This window comes from Syngnathus scovelli, chromosome 20 (genome assembly GCF_024217435.2).
Source record: "Syngnathus scovelli strain Florida chromosome 20, RoL_Ssco_1.2, whole genome shotgun sequence".
Taxonomy (NCBI): Eukaryota; Metazoa; Chordata; class Actinopteri; order Syngnathiformes; family Syngnathidae; genus Syngnathus; species Syngnathus scovelli.
Window position 1 is genome coordinate 11,449,526 of NC_090866.1, and position 14,609 is coordinate 11,464,134.

Below are 14,609 nucleotides of genomic sequence, written 5' to 3' on the forward strand. Positions count from 1 at the left end.
CTTTCCTTATTGCCTTCCTCTTTCTTTCTAAAATAGAATACCTACTTTTGTCCTTCCATGTGTGTCAATGTGAATTTTTGCAAAACGTGCAGTTCGCGGGGAAGCCTCTAGGTGGGGGGCTGACATATTCAATGCCCCCACTCTCTCTTTTTTTTAATTTGACTTTAGTTACCGTTTACTTGTTCTTACTTCCGGTCAGCACGCGTCAACGTAAATTGCCCGGATGTCTTTGAACCGAGTGTAAAATGTCGCACGTGGTTCTCTTTACGCGGAGCACTCGTGACTTGTCTCGGGCTAGTTTGAGTAACACCCTCCGCAGAAGTGGTTCAGGTTCGAGCGTGGACGGTGTCAGGCTGGCTCCACGTGTTGACCCTCGAGGAAGGAAGAGCCAAGAAAGAGGCGGTAGTGTTTCAGCGGGAGGGGGGGGTCATACTGAATGCCGCCGCAACCATTCGAGTGACTCTCGAATCGAAACCGGCACAGTTATTTTGGTGACTGGGACCCGCTACAAGCCAACGACGACGTCCTCCATTCATTTGGAACTTGGGCGCGAGGCTCGAGTCGACTTGCCCGTCTAAACTTGCCTCTTTAAAAGTTGCTTCTAATTCATTCCATTACTTTGGAATTTGTTTTTTTTCTCTTCATTGAAACGTCCTATGGTGGTTTTGCGCGTGTTGAACGACTCAGGCACACACCGACGAGCTCGCCATGAACGGGGAACCAGAGGAGAAGAAGCCCGGCGAGGAGCGGCATGACTCGGACAAACACGCCAAGCTGGAGTCGGCGGAATCCCCGGAGATTCTCGTGCGCCTCAGCGCTTCGAACGAGCCCACCTCGGCGGACAGAGTTTGGGAGACGCGCTTGTACAAGCGCCGCTGGGTCATGGTGTTCCTCTTCAGCTCCTACTCGCTGTGCAACTCGTACCAGTGGATCCAGTACGGCATCATCAGCAACATTTTCATGAAGTTCTATCAAGTGGACGCCTTCACCATCGACTGGATGTCCATGATCTACATGCTGACCTACATCCCCTTCATCTTCCCGGTGACGTGGCTGCTGGACAAAAAAGGGCTGCGGGTGGTCGCCCTGGCCGCCACGGCGCTCAACTGCGCCGGGACGTGGTTCAAGGTGGGCAGCGTCCAGCCCCACCTGTTTGCCGTCACCTTCGTGGGACAGTTCTGCTGCTCCTTGGCGCAAGTCTTCATCCTGGGCATGCCGTCCAGGATCGCGTCCGTCTGGTTCGGATCCAACGAGGTGTCCACCGCCTGCTCCATCGGCGTCTTTGGGAACCAGGTGAGAGATTTTCTTTTACCGTACTCACCTTTTTGCTGTTTGCGCTCCCTCAGTGGCATCCTGGGGCCAAGGAAGTAGTATGTTGGAATGAGTTTATTGAGGTAAAAGTAGTGCTGTGCCGCCTTTCGGTGGCAATCATAAACCATTGGTACCGGGAGAAATGAATTGAATTCCAGTAGGGGAAAGAAAATGAATGCTCTATTTGAAAACGATTTCAGCTGGGCATTGCCATCGGGTTCCTGGTGCCGCCCATCCTGGTACCAAATGTGGACAACGTGGACGAGCTGGCTCACCACATCAGCATCATGTTCTACATCACCGCCGGGGTGGCCACCTTCCTCTTCATCCTCGTCGTCGTCGGTAAGAGCGGAACTTGACCTCATTAAACGTTCTTTTTTGCGAATGGGAAGAAACACGTCACGTGGGAGTTGTTGCGGCAAAAGTGGGCACAATGCTCGTTCGCATTCAGCGGCACAAACGGATCCTTGTGGAGGGAGGGAGTGAGGGAGGGAGGGAAGCCTTTGCTCCACAGTGGCACCATTCTTGCCACATTCTCATTCCTTGAAAGCGGCCTAAATGTTGAATGTACATTGCAGAAAATCCATCTCTTTTTGCCTTCCTTCCTTCCTTCCTTCCTTCCTTCCTTCCTTCCTTCCTTCCTTCCTTCCTTCCTTCCTTCCTTCCTCAGCTTTTGCTTTGTGCTTCTCATGTGGGCATGGTTAGCTGTTTTTTCTCACTCGCTTAATCACTAACAGAACATTCATTCCAGTCCTGTTATTTTTTTGGGTTCCTCCCTGTTTCATAACGTCAGTATTGATTCTTCTTATTTTTTTTCTTTCTAACAAGTCTTCCAAGAGCAGCCCAAGCTGCCCCCGACGCAGGCTCAGGCCACGGCCCGAAGCATCCCGCCCGAGCAGTACTCCTACAGCGCCTCCGTTCTTCGGCTGCTGCGCAACAAGCCCTTCATCCTCCTCATCATCACCTACGGTACCGACGGTCTCCATTGTGGCCGTTCCCCTCGGCTGACGGCATCCCCGGCCAGCCGGCCGGCACGGCACACCCCCAAACTTTTTTATCTTATCTGCCAATCTCATAAAAAAGGATTTAGTATCTGTCAGAAGGATGAAGGCCATATTGGCATTGGAGGGGTCCAAAGTTTGTTGACACTCTGACAATGATTAAGCAAAGCGCTTTTATGACCGGCTGCGTTGGCGCCCCGCGGCGGCGGCGGCGGCAGAACCTTTCGCTGGGCTTGAACTTGAATTCCGGTCTCTATTATCAAACACACACGCACACTTTCCTGCCCAACAAGCGAGGTCCACTCTGGCTTCCATTTTTGATTCCTTTTGTTGGAGTAAAAACAGATCAATGCAGGCCATTGTTCAATTCCTGAAATAGAACAGCTGTTTTTTTCCTCTTTTGAGAGGGGGGGGGGGGTAAGAAAAACATCTGCGGATAATTCTCAAAGGCTGCCTGCTTTCAAAGCTTCTCATTCCCGTTTGTTTGTTAGTTCCATAAAAACTTGAGCATCTGTGTAAGATCAAGAAGCCCCGCCCCCAAAACATTTCCCCTTCTTTTCTGCGTTGCAGGCTTGAACGTGGGCTGTTTCTATGCCGTCGGCACCTTGCTGAACCGCATGATCATCGAGCACTACCCGGTGAGTCCAGTCCAGTCCGGTCGCTGGCCTGAAAACCAAAGTGAATAGGATTTGCGTCCCCTCAAGTCAAAAGCGAGGAACGCACCACATTTGAAATGAACGTGTCATCATTGGGAGGAGACACGCGTCATAAAATCTATCGCACGATGTCACGAGTCAATATTGGAAGACGCCGTTCAATTTCCGTTTCCAGTGAAATGGCACCCGAGCTTGGCTTCCTCATTTCCTGCTCGCAAACACGTGCAAGCGGCCTTCACTTGGGTTTATCTTCATCTCTTTGCACGGTCAATGAAGGAAGCAGAAGCTCGGTCCGACAAGATGGGAAGCCATCCAAAAAAAAAAAGCACATGCCAGTGTGTTGCGTCAACTTTGCCACGTTGCTCCCAGGGCGAAGAGGTCAACGCGGGCCGGATCGGCCTGACCATCGTCATCGCCGGCATGGTGGGCTCCCTCATCTGCGGCCTGTGGTTGGACCGCACTAAAACCTACAAGTGAGTGGCCAGCAGTTTTTTATTTTTTCATTTTGTGTGTTTATGCAGGTGTCGCTTTCAAGTTGCTCCCCCGTTGGCTCGAATGCGGCACCCCTCTTGTTGTTGTTTGTTTCCCCGCTATTGTCCTGCACATGTCTAAACATTTCCAGTTGCCATTGTGTGCTGTGTGATGAAAGACGGCGACCGGACCGGACTTTTTTGGACAGCGGGGGGTCACCCAAAAGCCGTGTCTTGTGCTCTTTTGCAGGCAGACCACCCTGGCCGTTTACTTGATGTCTCTGGTGGGGATGATCGTCTACGCCGCCACGCTCAGCCTGGGCCACCTCTGGGTGGTCTTCGTCACCTCCGGAGTTCTCGGGTACCGTCTTAAAAGTCATCATTTGTGGCCAGCGGCAACGTTAGCAATGGAAACATTGAAAGGCACCGAGCCGCCGCTCACCCTGACCTTTTTTACACTCTTGCCGAAAAGGAAAAATTGCTCGTGTGTCTTCCAAAACAAAAAATGTAGGTGAGGGGTGGTCGGACGCAGTTGTGGCAAATGCGTGCTCGTGTTTTGGCGCCAGCTGGAATTTGTGGAATTTCCCCCGATAACCTTATCATGCAATAAAAAAAAGGAAGGCCGCACATTCTTGGAAGGAATTGAACTTTATTCTCACACACTTGACGGGAGAAAAAGAAAGAAAGAAAGAAAGAAATGATGACTTTGCTTACGTTCCTGTAAAATGGTGAATTGATGCGTTTCAGCTTCTTCATGACCGGCTACCTGCCGCTGGGCTTCGAGTTCGCCGTGGAGCTGACCTATCCTGAATCGGAGGGAACCTCCTCTGGGCTCCTCAACTGCTCTGCGCAGGTAACGCAAAACACAACTAGATTCTGGTCGGATCGCAACTGGGCCGGAACCAAAAGTGGCATCATTTGATTTTGTTATTGATTGAATGTGTCATGGCAGGTTTTTGGCATTATCTTCACCATCTGCCAGGGCAAAATCATCGACACGTTTGGCACACTGCCGGGAAACATCTTCCTGTGCGTCTTCCTCCTGCTGGGCACCGTCATGACAGGTAGGAACGATTTTTCTTCCATCTTGCGTCATGGAAAGAGTGCCTCAGGGTTTTTTTTTTTTTTCCCCCCCACTGAGAAGTGTTTATTTTGTCACAAGATGCAAAATGACATTTTACTGTGCACCATCACGTCTCAAAGGTTTTCGTTTGCTGCCGAGTGTAAATTGGGGTTAATCATTCGTGCACTTTGCAAGTTATGCAATGTGACACCCCCCCCACACCCACCCCATCGTTGTTTTCTTGGGAAATACTTGAAATTGCTCTTGACATATTGAACTGTATCGACTTGGCTTGCGCCACCTTTTCAACCTTTGAAGTCAATGACTTGGAAAATGTATTCCTGTTTGGAAATCATTTGGCGTAGGCTATTGTTTGCAAATGCATCTTGCACTTTGCGAGCTAGCTAGCTAGCTGCTTCCGAGTGCCTTGTTGTCGGCGGGGGTGAACCATCAGTCTCCATCATTCCCACTAAAGTCCACCTTTGTGTCGCCTTAAATGACCGGCAGGCTTCATCAAGTCGGATCTGCGGCGGCAAAAAGCCAACGAGTTGGCCAAAGCAGAAGTAAGTGCGAAAGGCGGATCGGATCGTCTTCCTGTTGACGTGTCGTCTTTGTGTGCTTCCCTCAAATGATTGCGTCACGCGTTGTGGTTGTTCTCCGCATTTGTCAGTGTTGCTCCTCGCATGTGGCTTTTGTCCGTCGGCTTGCTTCCAAAAGTTGGAAAATTGACACGTTGAAATGATCCAATAATTATTTGGGACATGAGTACTAACAGATGGCAACTTATTAACAATACTCATTTTGACTCAAGCGCTTTCTATTGTAAGTACTCCGTTGGCTTCACGGTCTTTATCATTTTACGTTTGTCTTTTTCTCGAACCAACAGCAAATCTTTGCATCTAATCAAAAGGCCCCATTCAGTGTGCTTGATGTCTTCTGCCGCCGTCATGTGAAATCCCCCCCCCCCCACTAATTTCATTTAACAGAGCTTCGGCGCGCCATCTTAACAATGTGTCTCACTTGTCGTGATTTCAATCGAACAAATTCGCGGCGGTGAACGAATCCCTAGTGACGGGCGGCTGTGATTTTAGGCGGAGGCGATGACGTCGGGACCGGACTACAGCGCCACGTCCTAAATCTCCACTGCGCAGACGCCGCCTTCACTATAAAGCGTTCCGTAAACAAACCCCAAAAAATCTCATCAAATCATAGCGCCCTCCACAGGTGCGCTAAGGTAATGATCACACCACGCCAATCCATCTGCTTCCCAGTTGCCGCTTCTTTTTCGCTTTCGACTGCAAGGCAGCTTTGCCTCTTAAGCCGCAGTGCTGACCTGAGCTTCATTCAAGTGATGACGTCATTTGCAAGTCAAGTGTCGTTCATTCCTGGCGGGTTTCCTTGTACTGCCTCTTTTCTCCACAAGAGGGAGACAGGACGAGAGTCTCTGATGGGCAAACTGATGGACGCAGTGCTGCTTTAATGGGAAATGCATTTGAAATGTTCTAATCTAATACCTCTAATTTTGGCACAACTTAGTTTTGTACTAATTTACAAATGTGATGAAAAAAACCCTCATCACTTGAAGGAAAATGAAGAACTAGCCACTAGGTTCTAAGTTGGCGTGTGTACTGTTTCCACCTGCAGGGACCATGTGACAGGCTGAGAGGAGGCATGTCCACAAACCTTGTCCTCCAAGAAGAAAAGTTTTAAAAAAAAAAAAAGCACAAAACTGCACAATTAACATCAGAAACCAGCGCAATATGTACAATTGTAACCTTTATTTTTTACTATTGATGTTCAATTTAGATTTACCTAACTTGATTTCCATGCTTTGATGTCCACAAATTAAATCCTTCTGACAATCGTCAATGACTTGCACTTTGACAAATTTACCGCTATCAGTAACAAAAATGTGGATTTTGTAACCACAAGTGTATTTCTGACTTCATGGAAAATATCTTCAACCCTTCTCGTTCTTACTCGTCAACAAGATGAATGCGACACAAATGACTGCTGAGGATTTATACTCGATATGTACATATGTTTTGTACAAGATTCATGTTTACTTTTTAAGATGCCCCCTCCACATCACTATTGTAGTTTCCTTTTCCGCCACCATGTGGTGCTGTTGCAACATGCTCATTTCAATGCAACGAGCTTTCCTTTAAATTCATTGATTTGCTTCGTCTATTGTACATTGTTGTAAAAAAAAAAAGTGTAGTTATAAATAAGACTCAGGCAATTTGTCCTTTCTGATGAATTCATTGCTGTATGAAGACTTTGATGTCATATACATTTTTGGAATGAAAGAAAATATAGTTGTGAGTTGACCTCACACTCTTTTCTGCCCTTAATGGTCAAAGAGCACTTTTCCGTCCATGAAACGAGGCCTTTATGAGTCAAGCGGAGCCTCGGAGGCCTTCTTTGCGCCGCTTTATTGTTCACACGGCAACCAAAGTGGCTCCTGCTGTGTTTGTGTTGCGCCGACACGCTGTAACCAGTGGCCGTGTAGCACTAATTAGAGCGCCGCGTGACCGACTGGGCGCTTTCACCACAATTTCCGAGGTGTGGTGTTTGCACCCCCAACCCCCGCGGCGCTACGTGATGACGCGTGAAACGCACTTTGCGTTCCACGCGGAACTCGGCGCACTGCAGTCAAATTTGACGCCAAACGTTCACAATGGCGGACGCAGTTGCAAGAAAAAGATGAATCTGATGTTTTTAAAATGAATTTGACATTTCTGAGAATTTCTTTATTGGAAAATGTGCGGGAACCTTTATTTTGCTGCTCCTATTTCCGGGCCTCCAAACCCCAAATAGCCACTGGAGCACTCAGCTTTGGCACCGCCTCAAAGCTTTAATGGAACCCGTCCACACGTGACACAAATGCAATGATGCCCACGTGGCCTCGGATGCAGTATTGACCTAAATGTTTGCCAATCCATAGCACTTATCTGGTCGATCGGGGCCTTGTCAATGTGTTAGGCGGCCATTTTGGAAAGCCTTCCGTGTGACTTGACCATGTTTCGGAAGACAGAGCACGACCGACTTGTTATTCCAACCCCGCCCGCCCGGCCGGCTGGCCGGCCATTAGCCTTTTGTTTCTTAAAATGATGCAACAGCTTCCCTTTTTGCTGAAATGGCCTTTGTGGGGTTTTCCCGTAGCCTCGCAAAACATTTTTCAAGAGCCACTCGGGGACGCGTGGGTGCTCGAATCACAAGACGGAGGAAATGCTAACTGCCGTTAGCCTCTTTGCGCATTTCCCACGCTCCTCATCGTTCAAATGATCCACTCAAGTGGCGTTTTACAGTCTCCCAAATGCGAGAAACGGATCCTTTTGCGGTCGCCGCTAGCCCGCCGCGCTTCCAAGATGAACTCATCCTCAAAATCCTTTCAGCCGTTTGATTTCCTTTTCGCGGCGCCACCGTGACGTCAAACGCTAAAGCTAATATTGTCAAACGGGCTTTGCGCGGAAATGAAGGCTTCTTACGCTCCGATGGTTTCTCGTGTGACGCAGCGTCGTCATCGCGGCCGGGCTTTCTTCCACCCGAAAGCCGTCGTTTGAAGTTGGCCGGGGAGCGCAAATGTGCTGAGCTCGGCAGCTTCGTTCGTGTGTGGACGATTGGCGACGGGGTCCCGACTCGTTTGAAGTGGGTCATCTTGGAAAAAAAAGGCCGGGCGGGCTTTGCGTGTTGTCTTTAGCCGTCCAAAGTGTGAAAGATCTTGTTGTTGTGATGGCCGCCGTCTCCCGTCATGCACAAAATGGTGCTCTTTCCCTTCCCGCAAGTGTTGACTGCTAATCCTCGCACGCTTGTCTTCTTCCCGCTCTTGGCACGTCGGCGCATTCCGAGCCCAGCGGCTTTGCGCAAGTACAACAGATTTGCTTTTTCCAGCTCTGTCCTCCTCACAAGAATTTAGTTCTGAGAGTTGAATCAAAAGAAAAGAAGTCGTCGTTGTGTTTTGAGGGTGAGACGATCCAGATGTAGTCTCAAGAACTTTTTCTGTACTGATTGTGATCTTATGACTTTTTTTTCATATGTAGGCCAGTCTGTCGTAGCGCGCAACGATTGTTGCTTTTTGATTGTAATCTGAGTCGTCGTATCAGGGAGGAAGCGGTCGGCCTCCCGTGCGTTCGGACGTGGGCTCCCGAGACGGCGCATGAATCACATTTTTATGAGCCGCTTATTTCCATAAATAGGATCGAAAGCCGTTCCGGCCCAAGGGGAAGCGCTCTTCCAAATGTGTTCTCGAGGCACATCTGTTGATATACTTGCCGCCGTGGCCGCGATCGCTAATGGCTTTAGCGTACGAAGCTAACCGACAACATACCTGAACACGCTCCAGATTCTCTGCGCTGTCACATCTGCTGCGACTGGACATAAAGCCCATTTCGAGTCGACTTTCTTCTGAAAAAAATAGCAATTGCAATTGTCCAACTTTTTCAGGCCCAGTCCTCTTTTCTGTCATGCCAACTCAATGCAAACTTGGCTCCTTCCTCTCCTGACTGCAGTCGTGGTTTTTACGCACATTTGTGGTGCAATTTATCTCTATTTTGGCCATGCACACACACACGCACACGCACACAGCCCAGTGTGCGTGTGTGTGTGTGTGTGTGTGTGTGTGTGCAATTTCAGGCCTTCATTTGTTTAGCTGTGGCGCTCTATGAGCTTGATTCGTTGACATATTTGCCCCCCCTTTGGTCAGCCCACCTTTTCCAGTAACGCCATAGTGGACTTGTATGTATTGCGTGCGTGTGTAACGCGTGGGAGGCTTCCCATCGTACTTTTACACAACTCTTTCCACGGGACCGCTGCGATGTGACCTGATGATTTTATTGCTACAAAATTCCTCGCTCGCTCGGGCATCTGTTAATGCGTTCGGGGAAGAGCGAGCGGGCCGTCCGCGGTGTTCTGCAGCTTAACGTGTCGTGCCGGCGCTCGTCTTTGGTGTCAAAGAGTTCGCAGCAAATCGGCCAAAAGCAGCGTTGGCTTGATTGTTTCCATTCATCAGCAGGATGTCCAATTAGAAAAAAAAAAAAAACTTTAGAAGAGGCAGAGCAGCTTGAGATTTTTGCTGAGTTAGCGTTAGCTGCACCTTAGCCAATGTTGAAAGACAGAAAACATGAAATTTCAACTTCCTAATCTTTCGGACCCTCGAATTGTGTCGCTCCAAATTCTTTGCCTTTTAAATTTCCCATTCTAAATGCTGACTTGGCACTTTTGACTCCTTTGGCGTTTGTTGCGGCCAAGCTGCCCTGGGCCGCCGCCGCATTTGAGGCGCCGCTTGTTGACTCGGCTCTTTTGTCTCTGCGTCAAAGTTCATCTCTCATCGCCGCTGACGGGGAAGGACAATTGCATGGCGGCTCAAAACGAATGTTTTGTTTTCATTCTGTAAATGAGTTTGTATTGTTGGGCATACCGGGAAGACAAAAGGCCAAGTAGAACCAAAAATGACATTTAATTGTTACACTTTTGACTTCACCTAAAATTTGATGATCACAGATTTTTGAAATTTCAACAATGAACTATAGTTTCATATTTTATACACTTGAGTTTCCAAAATATAAAAAGAAAGACTTATTTTCTCTTTTTTTTAATTAATAACAATCATCATCAACAAAGCAAACCGTTTTACCCCAAAAACCAAACAAGAAAGACACGACACGACACGACAGCTTTGTCAGAATAAAAGCGCAAGATGTGAGATGAACTTGACCCATTTGCTATGAGTTGCAGAACCGGGCACCCCCCAAAAAAGTCATTTGTGCCTCCTCAGCTACATTTGCAAGACTTGACGATCATGTTGGAGAGCTGCTCCACTTTGGGGGTCCGTCCCGAGTAGTAGAGGATGGTGAGGGGCTCCAGTTCTTGGGGGACGCAGCACGGCGAAGCCGACGCCTCCGGGTTCAGAGTGTTGTACAGGCTCAGCAACTTAGACGCAGCAGAAACACACACACAGGTGTACTTAAAACGTCCAGAAAGATTCCGCTCCGTTTTTTTTTTCTTACCGAGCTGTGCGCCGTGTCAGAGCTCCTCAGGTAGGGGCACGGCCCCGAGCAGTAGTTAGCGTCGTAACCGCTGGGCTCGTGGATCCACTTCCAGTCCAGGTCGCGGCGGAAATCGATGTGCAGCCGGCGCACGCAGCAGCTCTCCTCGGCGTTTCTGCGCACCGACCGACGTTTACGCGCGCCTCGGTTCAAACGCTCAGCATCCGAAAGCGGTTCTTACGAGAAGCAGTAGTCGGTGTCCAGCGCTCGCTTGCGTCTGCGCGACTTTGAGTCCAGGCGGTGAGGCGGGATCATCATGAGGATGAGGTGAGGCAGGTTCTGGTCCTTGCTCCTCTTCAGATGGCTGAGGTCCAAGCGACTCTGCTCCTCCTCGCCGTCCGCACCTCGGTCGGACAAAAACGTTGAGCGGCTCGTCGGCGTTCCAAACGACTGCGCTCGGGCGGGTACCTTTAAACTTGACGTCCAGAACCTCGTTGTCGTTGTCGATGATGTCGCCGTTGGGGCCGAAGGTGTGGCAGGGGCAATGGACGCTGATTTCCAAGCCCAGATTGCTGCCTGCCGTCAAATTAAAGTCAAGGTCAGGTCAGGTCAGGTCAGTCGGAAGGCAGACCTGACGTGAATGTGATCCCCACCTCTGCTCGTCAGCCACTCCCGCGCGGCGTCGGTCACGTCAAAGGAGAGCCATTCGGGCGCGCCTTTGGTCAGCACGTTTTTGGCGCCGATGTAGCGCTGCTTCCTGACGTGTTCGTTCGGCCGCACGATCTGCAAAAGCCAGACAACGTGGCACCGACCGAGTCAGTGACCGTTTGAGAAGCCGAAGGCGGCCAAAATGTGGTTGGTCGTTAGCGGCGGATGACATTTCCTTGGACACGCGTCTCACGTAAATCCGCTTGGCAGGCCACAGCGCGCTTCTCAGATTAGCATCTTAAATATTTGGCGAAGGACACACGAGAAGTCAACTTCCAGTATAAGAACCGAGCCCGCGAAACATTCACTCGCCGGCCGCCATTTTCTGGGCGGAGCTTAACAGTACCTTTACGCACCTGGTAGAGCTCGATCCGCTGCTCGTTGCGCCTGGCGCCGGCGTTGGGAACCCGCAAGGCTCGGAACTCGGCCCTGAAGAGGTCGCTGGCGTTCCTTTCCATGGCCGAGACGTTGAAACGGAACACCTTGGACGTGATGCCTTTCGGGCAGTAGGACAGGTCGTCTGCGACAGAGGACGGACGGACAGACGGACGGCCACGTTAGGCGGCCGTCTTGCCACTTTCGACCCATACTGACCACCTTGACTATTTGCAGCCTTTATCATATTTTCAACTCACTGCTCTCGGTGGGCCCGTGAACCATGTTGAACCTGTAGACCTCCTTGGCGTAGTACTCGGCGTCGGTGCCGTCGGCGCCGCACATTTGGCGCCGGTGCCGCCCGAGCTCCTCCAGCAGCTGGCGCGTGCTGTTGTAGAGCGCCCGCACCTGCTGGGGCACCTTGGTGGGCCCCTGTGCACGCGGGGGGCCGCTCAGCCGCAGCTTGCTGAGGATCTGCCCGCGGATGGCCTCCACCCGCTTCCTCTTGACGTGGTCCATGTCCACCGCCGCGCAGGTGGACAGCGGCGAACTGAGCGAGGCGCAGTGGAGCAGTAGCATGGCGCACAGCAAAGCTCTGCAGGCGTGCATCCTGCCCGGCCCGCCTGCCCGGGGCGATGGGGGGAGGGTTCTGACCCCGATCCTACCGAGGCGAGCCCTCTAAAAAATTCCTCGGCCAAGAAGCAAGCCGCGTCTTTTTGGACCCATCGAGTTTCCAAAAGTTGACGAGCTGAGAATGGAGTTTGTTTGGATGGTGGGAGATGAGATTTGGGCTTTTTATTGGAGCCCGCCCGCCCGCACGCACGCATGAACGGCGGCGTGACGGTGGAGGAGGGGCCCGGCCACCCCCGCACCGGCGCCCCCTCCGACGTGACTCAGACACGTGAGAAAAGCTTTTGCTTTTCTATTTGGAGGCCTTTAGTCACTCTCTTGTTATTCTTAGGGCACTATTAGCATGTTTTTCCCTGGAAAAGCTGCCTCAGGCGCCACCTTGTGGCCGACAAGGGGAATCGCTTTTATTTTTTTTCTCCTTGCTTTTATGAAGCACAACAGGATGTGTCAGGACAGATTGAAATGAAATAATACAAATGTAATTGGATTGACTTTTTGGACTTGCATTTTTCTGTTGCGCCCCTTAAAGAAAAAGTTGGCAGCTTTGAGTTGACGTTTACGTGTCCAATCAAACATGTGGACGGACGGCGTAGTAGTCCCAGCCGCCGTCTGGGGATTCCGAGACGTGATCCCAGACGGTGAAAGTTCATGTTTACTCTGAGTGCTTCCCCCGCCGGTGACTTCACTGCTGTGTGAGTCACAAAATGTGATGAGCAAAACAAAAAAAAAGCAATATTTTCCTCATGCGCGCACCCATCTGGCCCGTATTTTGTCCAGCCTGAAAATTGGGGGGGGGGCGCATGAGTCACATTTGGGGGTAGGAATGCAAACAGGAGAAGCCCTCATGTCTGTGAGAATGATGATGCAAGTCAAACGAGTCGTTATGGATCTGCCATGTGTGTGAGTGCCCCCCACAGAGGCGCCGTGATGTCACCGAGGTTGCGTGTGGAGATTTTTTTCTGCTGAGGTCAGTCCTTTTGGAGGACGACGTGTTCTTGGGCCCGCGCGTGAATGGCAAGCCCTTTATTTGTCCGTGCGTGGAAGCTCCCAGGCGCTTTGTACTAGGATGGAGTGACGGGGATTGGCCGCCATGTTTGCAGGAAAATCAATAGCAACGTTTGCTCATGATTGACATCGTGAGGACGGCAGAATGTCTTCTTAGCAAAATATTGATGTTTTACCCAATACGCGTTTGGGCCCGGCCGATATGAGCTCTTTTAAAAGCGGCCAACATTTTTTTGCGTACGTTATCCTTTCACAGTTACAGATTCATTTAAAATGGCACCTTTTGTGTTCCTGTAAAATGTGCAACCGCAATCGGCTTTTGGACGGCCAGAAACGGCTTGCTTGGCACGGCAAAAATGATAAAAATAAACTTGATTGGATGTTGACCAATTAGAAACAGACACTGGCGGGTGGACCGGTCTGCTGTCTCCATTTGGACGGCAATGTGGAGGCCTTTGATCCGGCGCCCATCTGATGGATGCGTGCACTTGCATACATTACACACACACACACACACACATAATGCTATAGTGCATGTATTGTCTGCACGCTCACACTCGGACACACGCGGTAGAGCTGGCCAGATTACAGTTGGCGTCCTTGTGCCGAGTCTAGACAGGAAGCAAGTCTGCCAGATTAGGGATTTGCTGCTTAACACACACACACACGCACACACACACACACACACACACACTCTCACTGCTAAATTTTAGTCCGGAAAAGAGCCTCTCAGTTTTTGTTTTTCTCATCCAGCACAAAACACACACACACACACACACACACATCTTGTCTTTCGACAGCCAACCACAATAGATACACGCCCACACACACTCGTTTGTTTTGCAGTTTTATCCTTTCCGGCCGGGCCAGGTCCCGTCGCGCTTGGCCAAACTGTAGCCGGCCCCTACCGCTCGCGTCTGCTCACCTCCGAGGCCCCGCCCGTCACCTTTCACCCCTCCCAGATGGAGCTGCCTAATAAGACATTGGTGGCCAAGCGCCATTTTGGCTCCCGGATAGGTTGCTGCGTGAAGACGCGCAAAGGCTGCGCGTTTGGTGGACCCCGCTTGACCTTTTAGAACATGTGTGGATGCTTTGTGTGTGAGTGTGTCGAGCATAAATAAGGCTTGTGCGTGTGTCTGGCCTGCAGCCAATGGCCTGCACCTTCTGTATGTCTACGTAAGGTCACAAATATGAATATTCTTGACCCCCCCCCCCCCCCCCCCCCCCTAAAGCCACCTACTTTTGAACTTGTCAGCACTCTTTCACACAGTTGAGGAAACCTGACTTTGGAGTTGATCCTAAAAGTTGAGATTCTATCATTTCATTTCCTATGCAGCGCCATCCCATCCGATCGTGTCAGTCCTTTTAAGGGAGGAGAGATTTTCTTTTGCACCAGCAGAGGG

General features: G+C 50.4%; 2 protein-coding genes across 8 annotated transcripts in view; one reads left to right on the top strand and one right to left on the bottom strand.

Moving 5' to 3' along the window:
* The first annotated feature begins 60 nt into the window (after positions 1 to 60).
* The window catches only part of flvcr2b (FLVCR choline and putative heme transporter 2b), a 27,142-nt gene continuing 12,593 nt past the window's right edge, over positions 61 to 14,609 (top strand). For 2 of the 7 annotated variants that reach the window (XM_068649253.1, XM_068649252.1), the window contains exons 1-8: positions 61 to 1,293; positions 1,512 to 1,653; positions 2,140 to 2,280; positions 2,883 to 2,950; positions 3,338 to 3,441; positions 3,689 to 3,799; positions 4,186 to 4,291; positions 4,391 to 4,502. In XM_068649253.1, the coding sequence (XP_068505354.1) occupies positions 709 to 1,293; positions 1,512 to 1,653; positions 2,140 to 2,280; positions 2,883 to 2,950; positions 3,338 to 3,441; positions 3,689 to 3,799; positions 4,186 to 4,291; positions 4,391 to 4,502 (1,369 nt within the window). In that variant the 5' untranslated portion in view covers positions 61 to 708. Of the gene's footprint in view, positions 1,294 to 1,511; positions 1,654 to 2,139; positions 2,281 to 2,882; positions 2,951 to 3,337; positions 3,442 to 3,688; positions 3,800 to 4,185; positions 4,292 to 4,390; positions 4,503 to 5,008; positions 5,065 to 5,592; positions 6,837 to 14,609 lie in introns of those variants that run through there. The other 5 variants (XM_049757364.1, XM_049757363.1, XM_049757362.1 and 2 more) reach the window with 5 other exon arrangements.
* LOC125990317 (transforming growth factor beta-3 proprotein) lies at positions 9,941 to 12,366 on the bottom strand. The gene is made up of 7 exons (XM_049757368.2): positions 11,832 to 12,366; positions 11,553 to 11,716; positions 11,142 to 11,271; positions 10,957 to 11,064; positions 10,730 to 10,892; positions 10,510 to 10,663; positions 9,941 to 10,432 (listed from the first exon to the last, which is right to left on the bottom strand). Exons 1-7 carry the CDS (start codon positions 12,178 to 12,180, stop codon positions 10,274 to 10,276), a joined length of 1,227 nt encoding a protein of 408 aa, XP_049613325.1. The 5' UTR covers positions 12,181 to 12,366; the 3' UTR covers positions 9,941 to 10,273.

Bases quoted from the DNA above. Each gene is read 5' to 3' on its own strand.
- LOC125990317 (XM_049757368.2), bottom strand. From the start codon at position 12,180: ATGCACGCCTGCAGAGCTTTGCTGTGCGCCATGCTACTGCTCCACTGC. The intron at 11,065-11,141 runs GTGGGGATCACA...ATTTGACGGCAG, and splicing joins GGAGTGGCTGACGAGCAGAG to GCAGCAATCTGGGCTTGGAA. The intron at 10,893-10,956 runs GTACCCGCCCGA...TGTCCGACCGAG, and splicing joins TCTGGACGTCAAGTTTAAAG to GTGCGGACGGCGAGGAGGAG.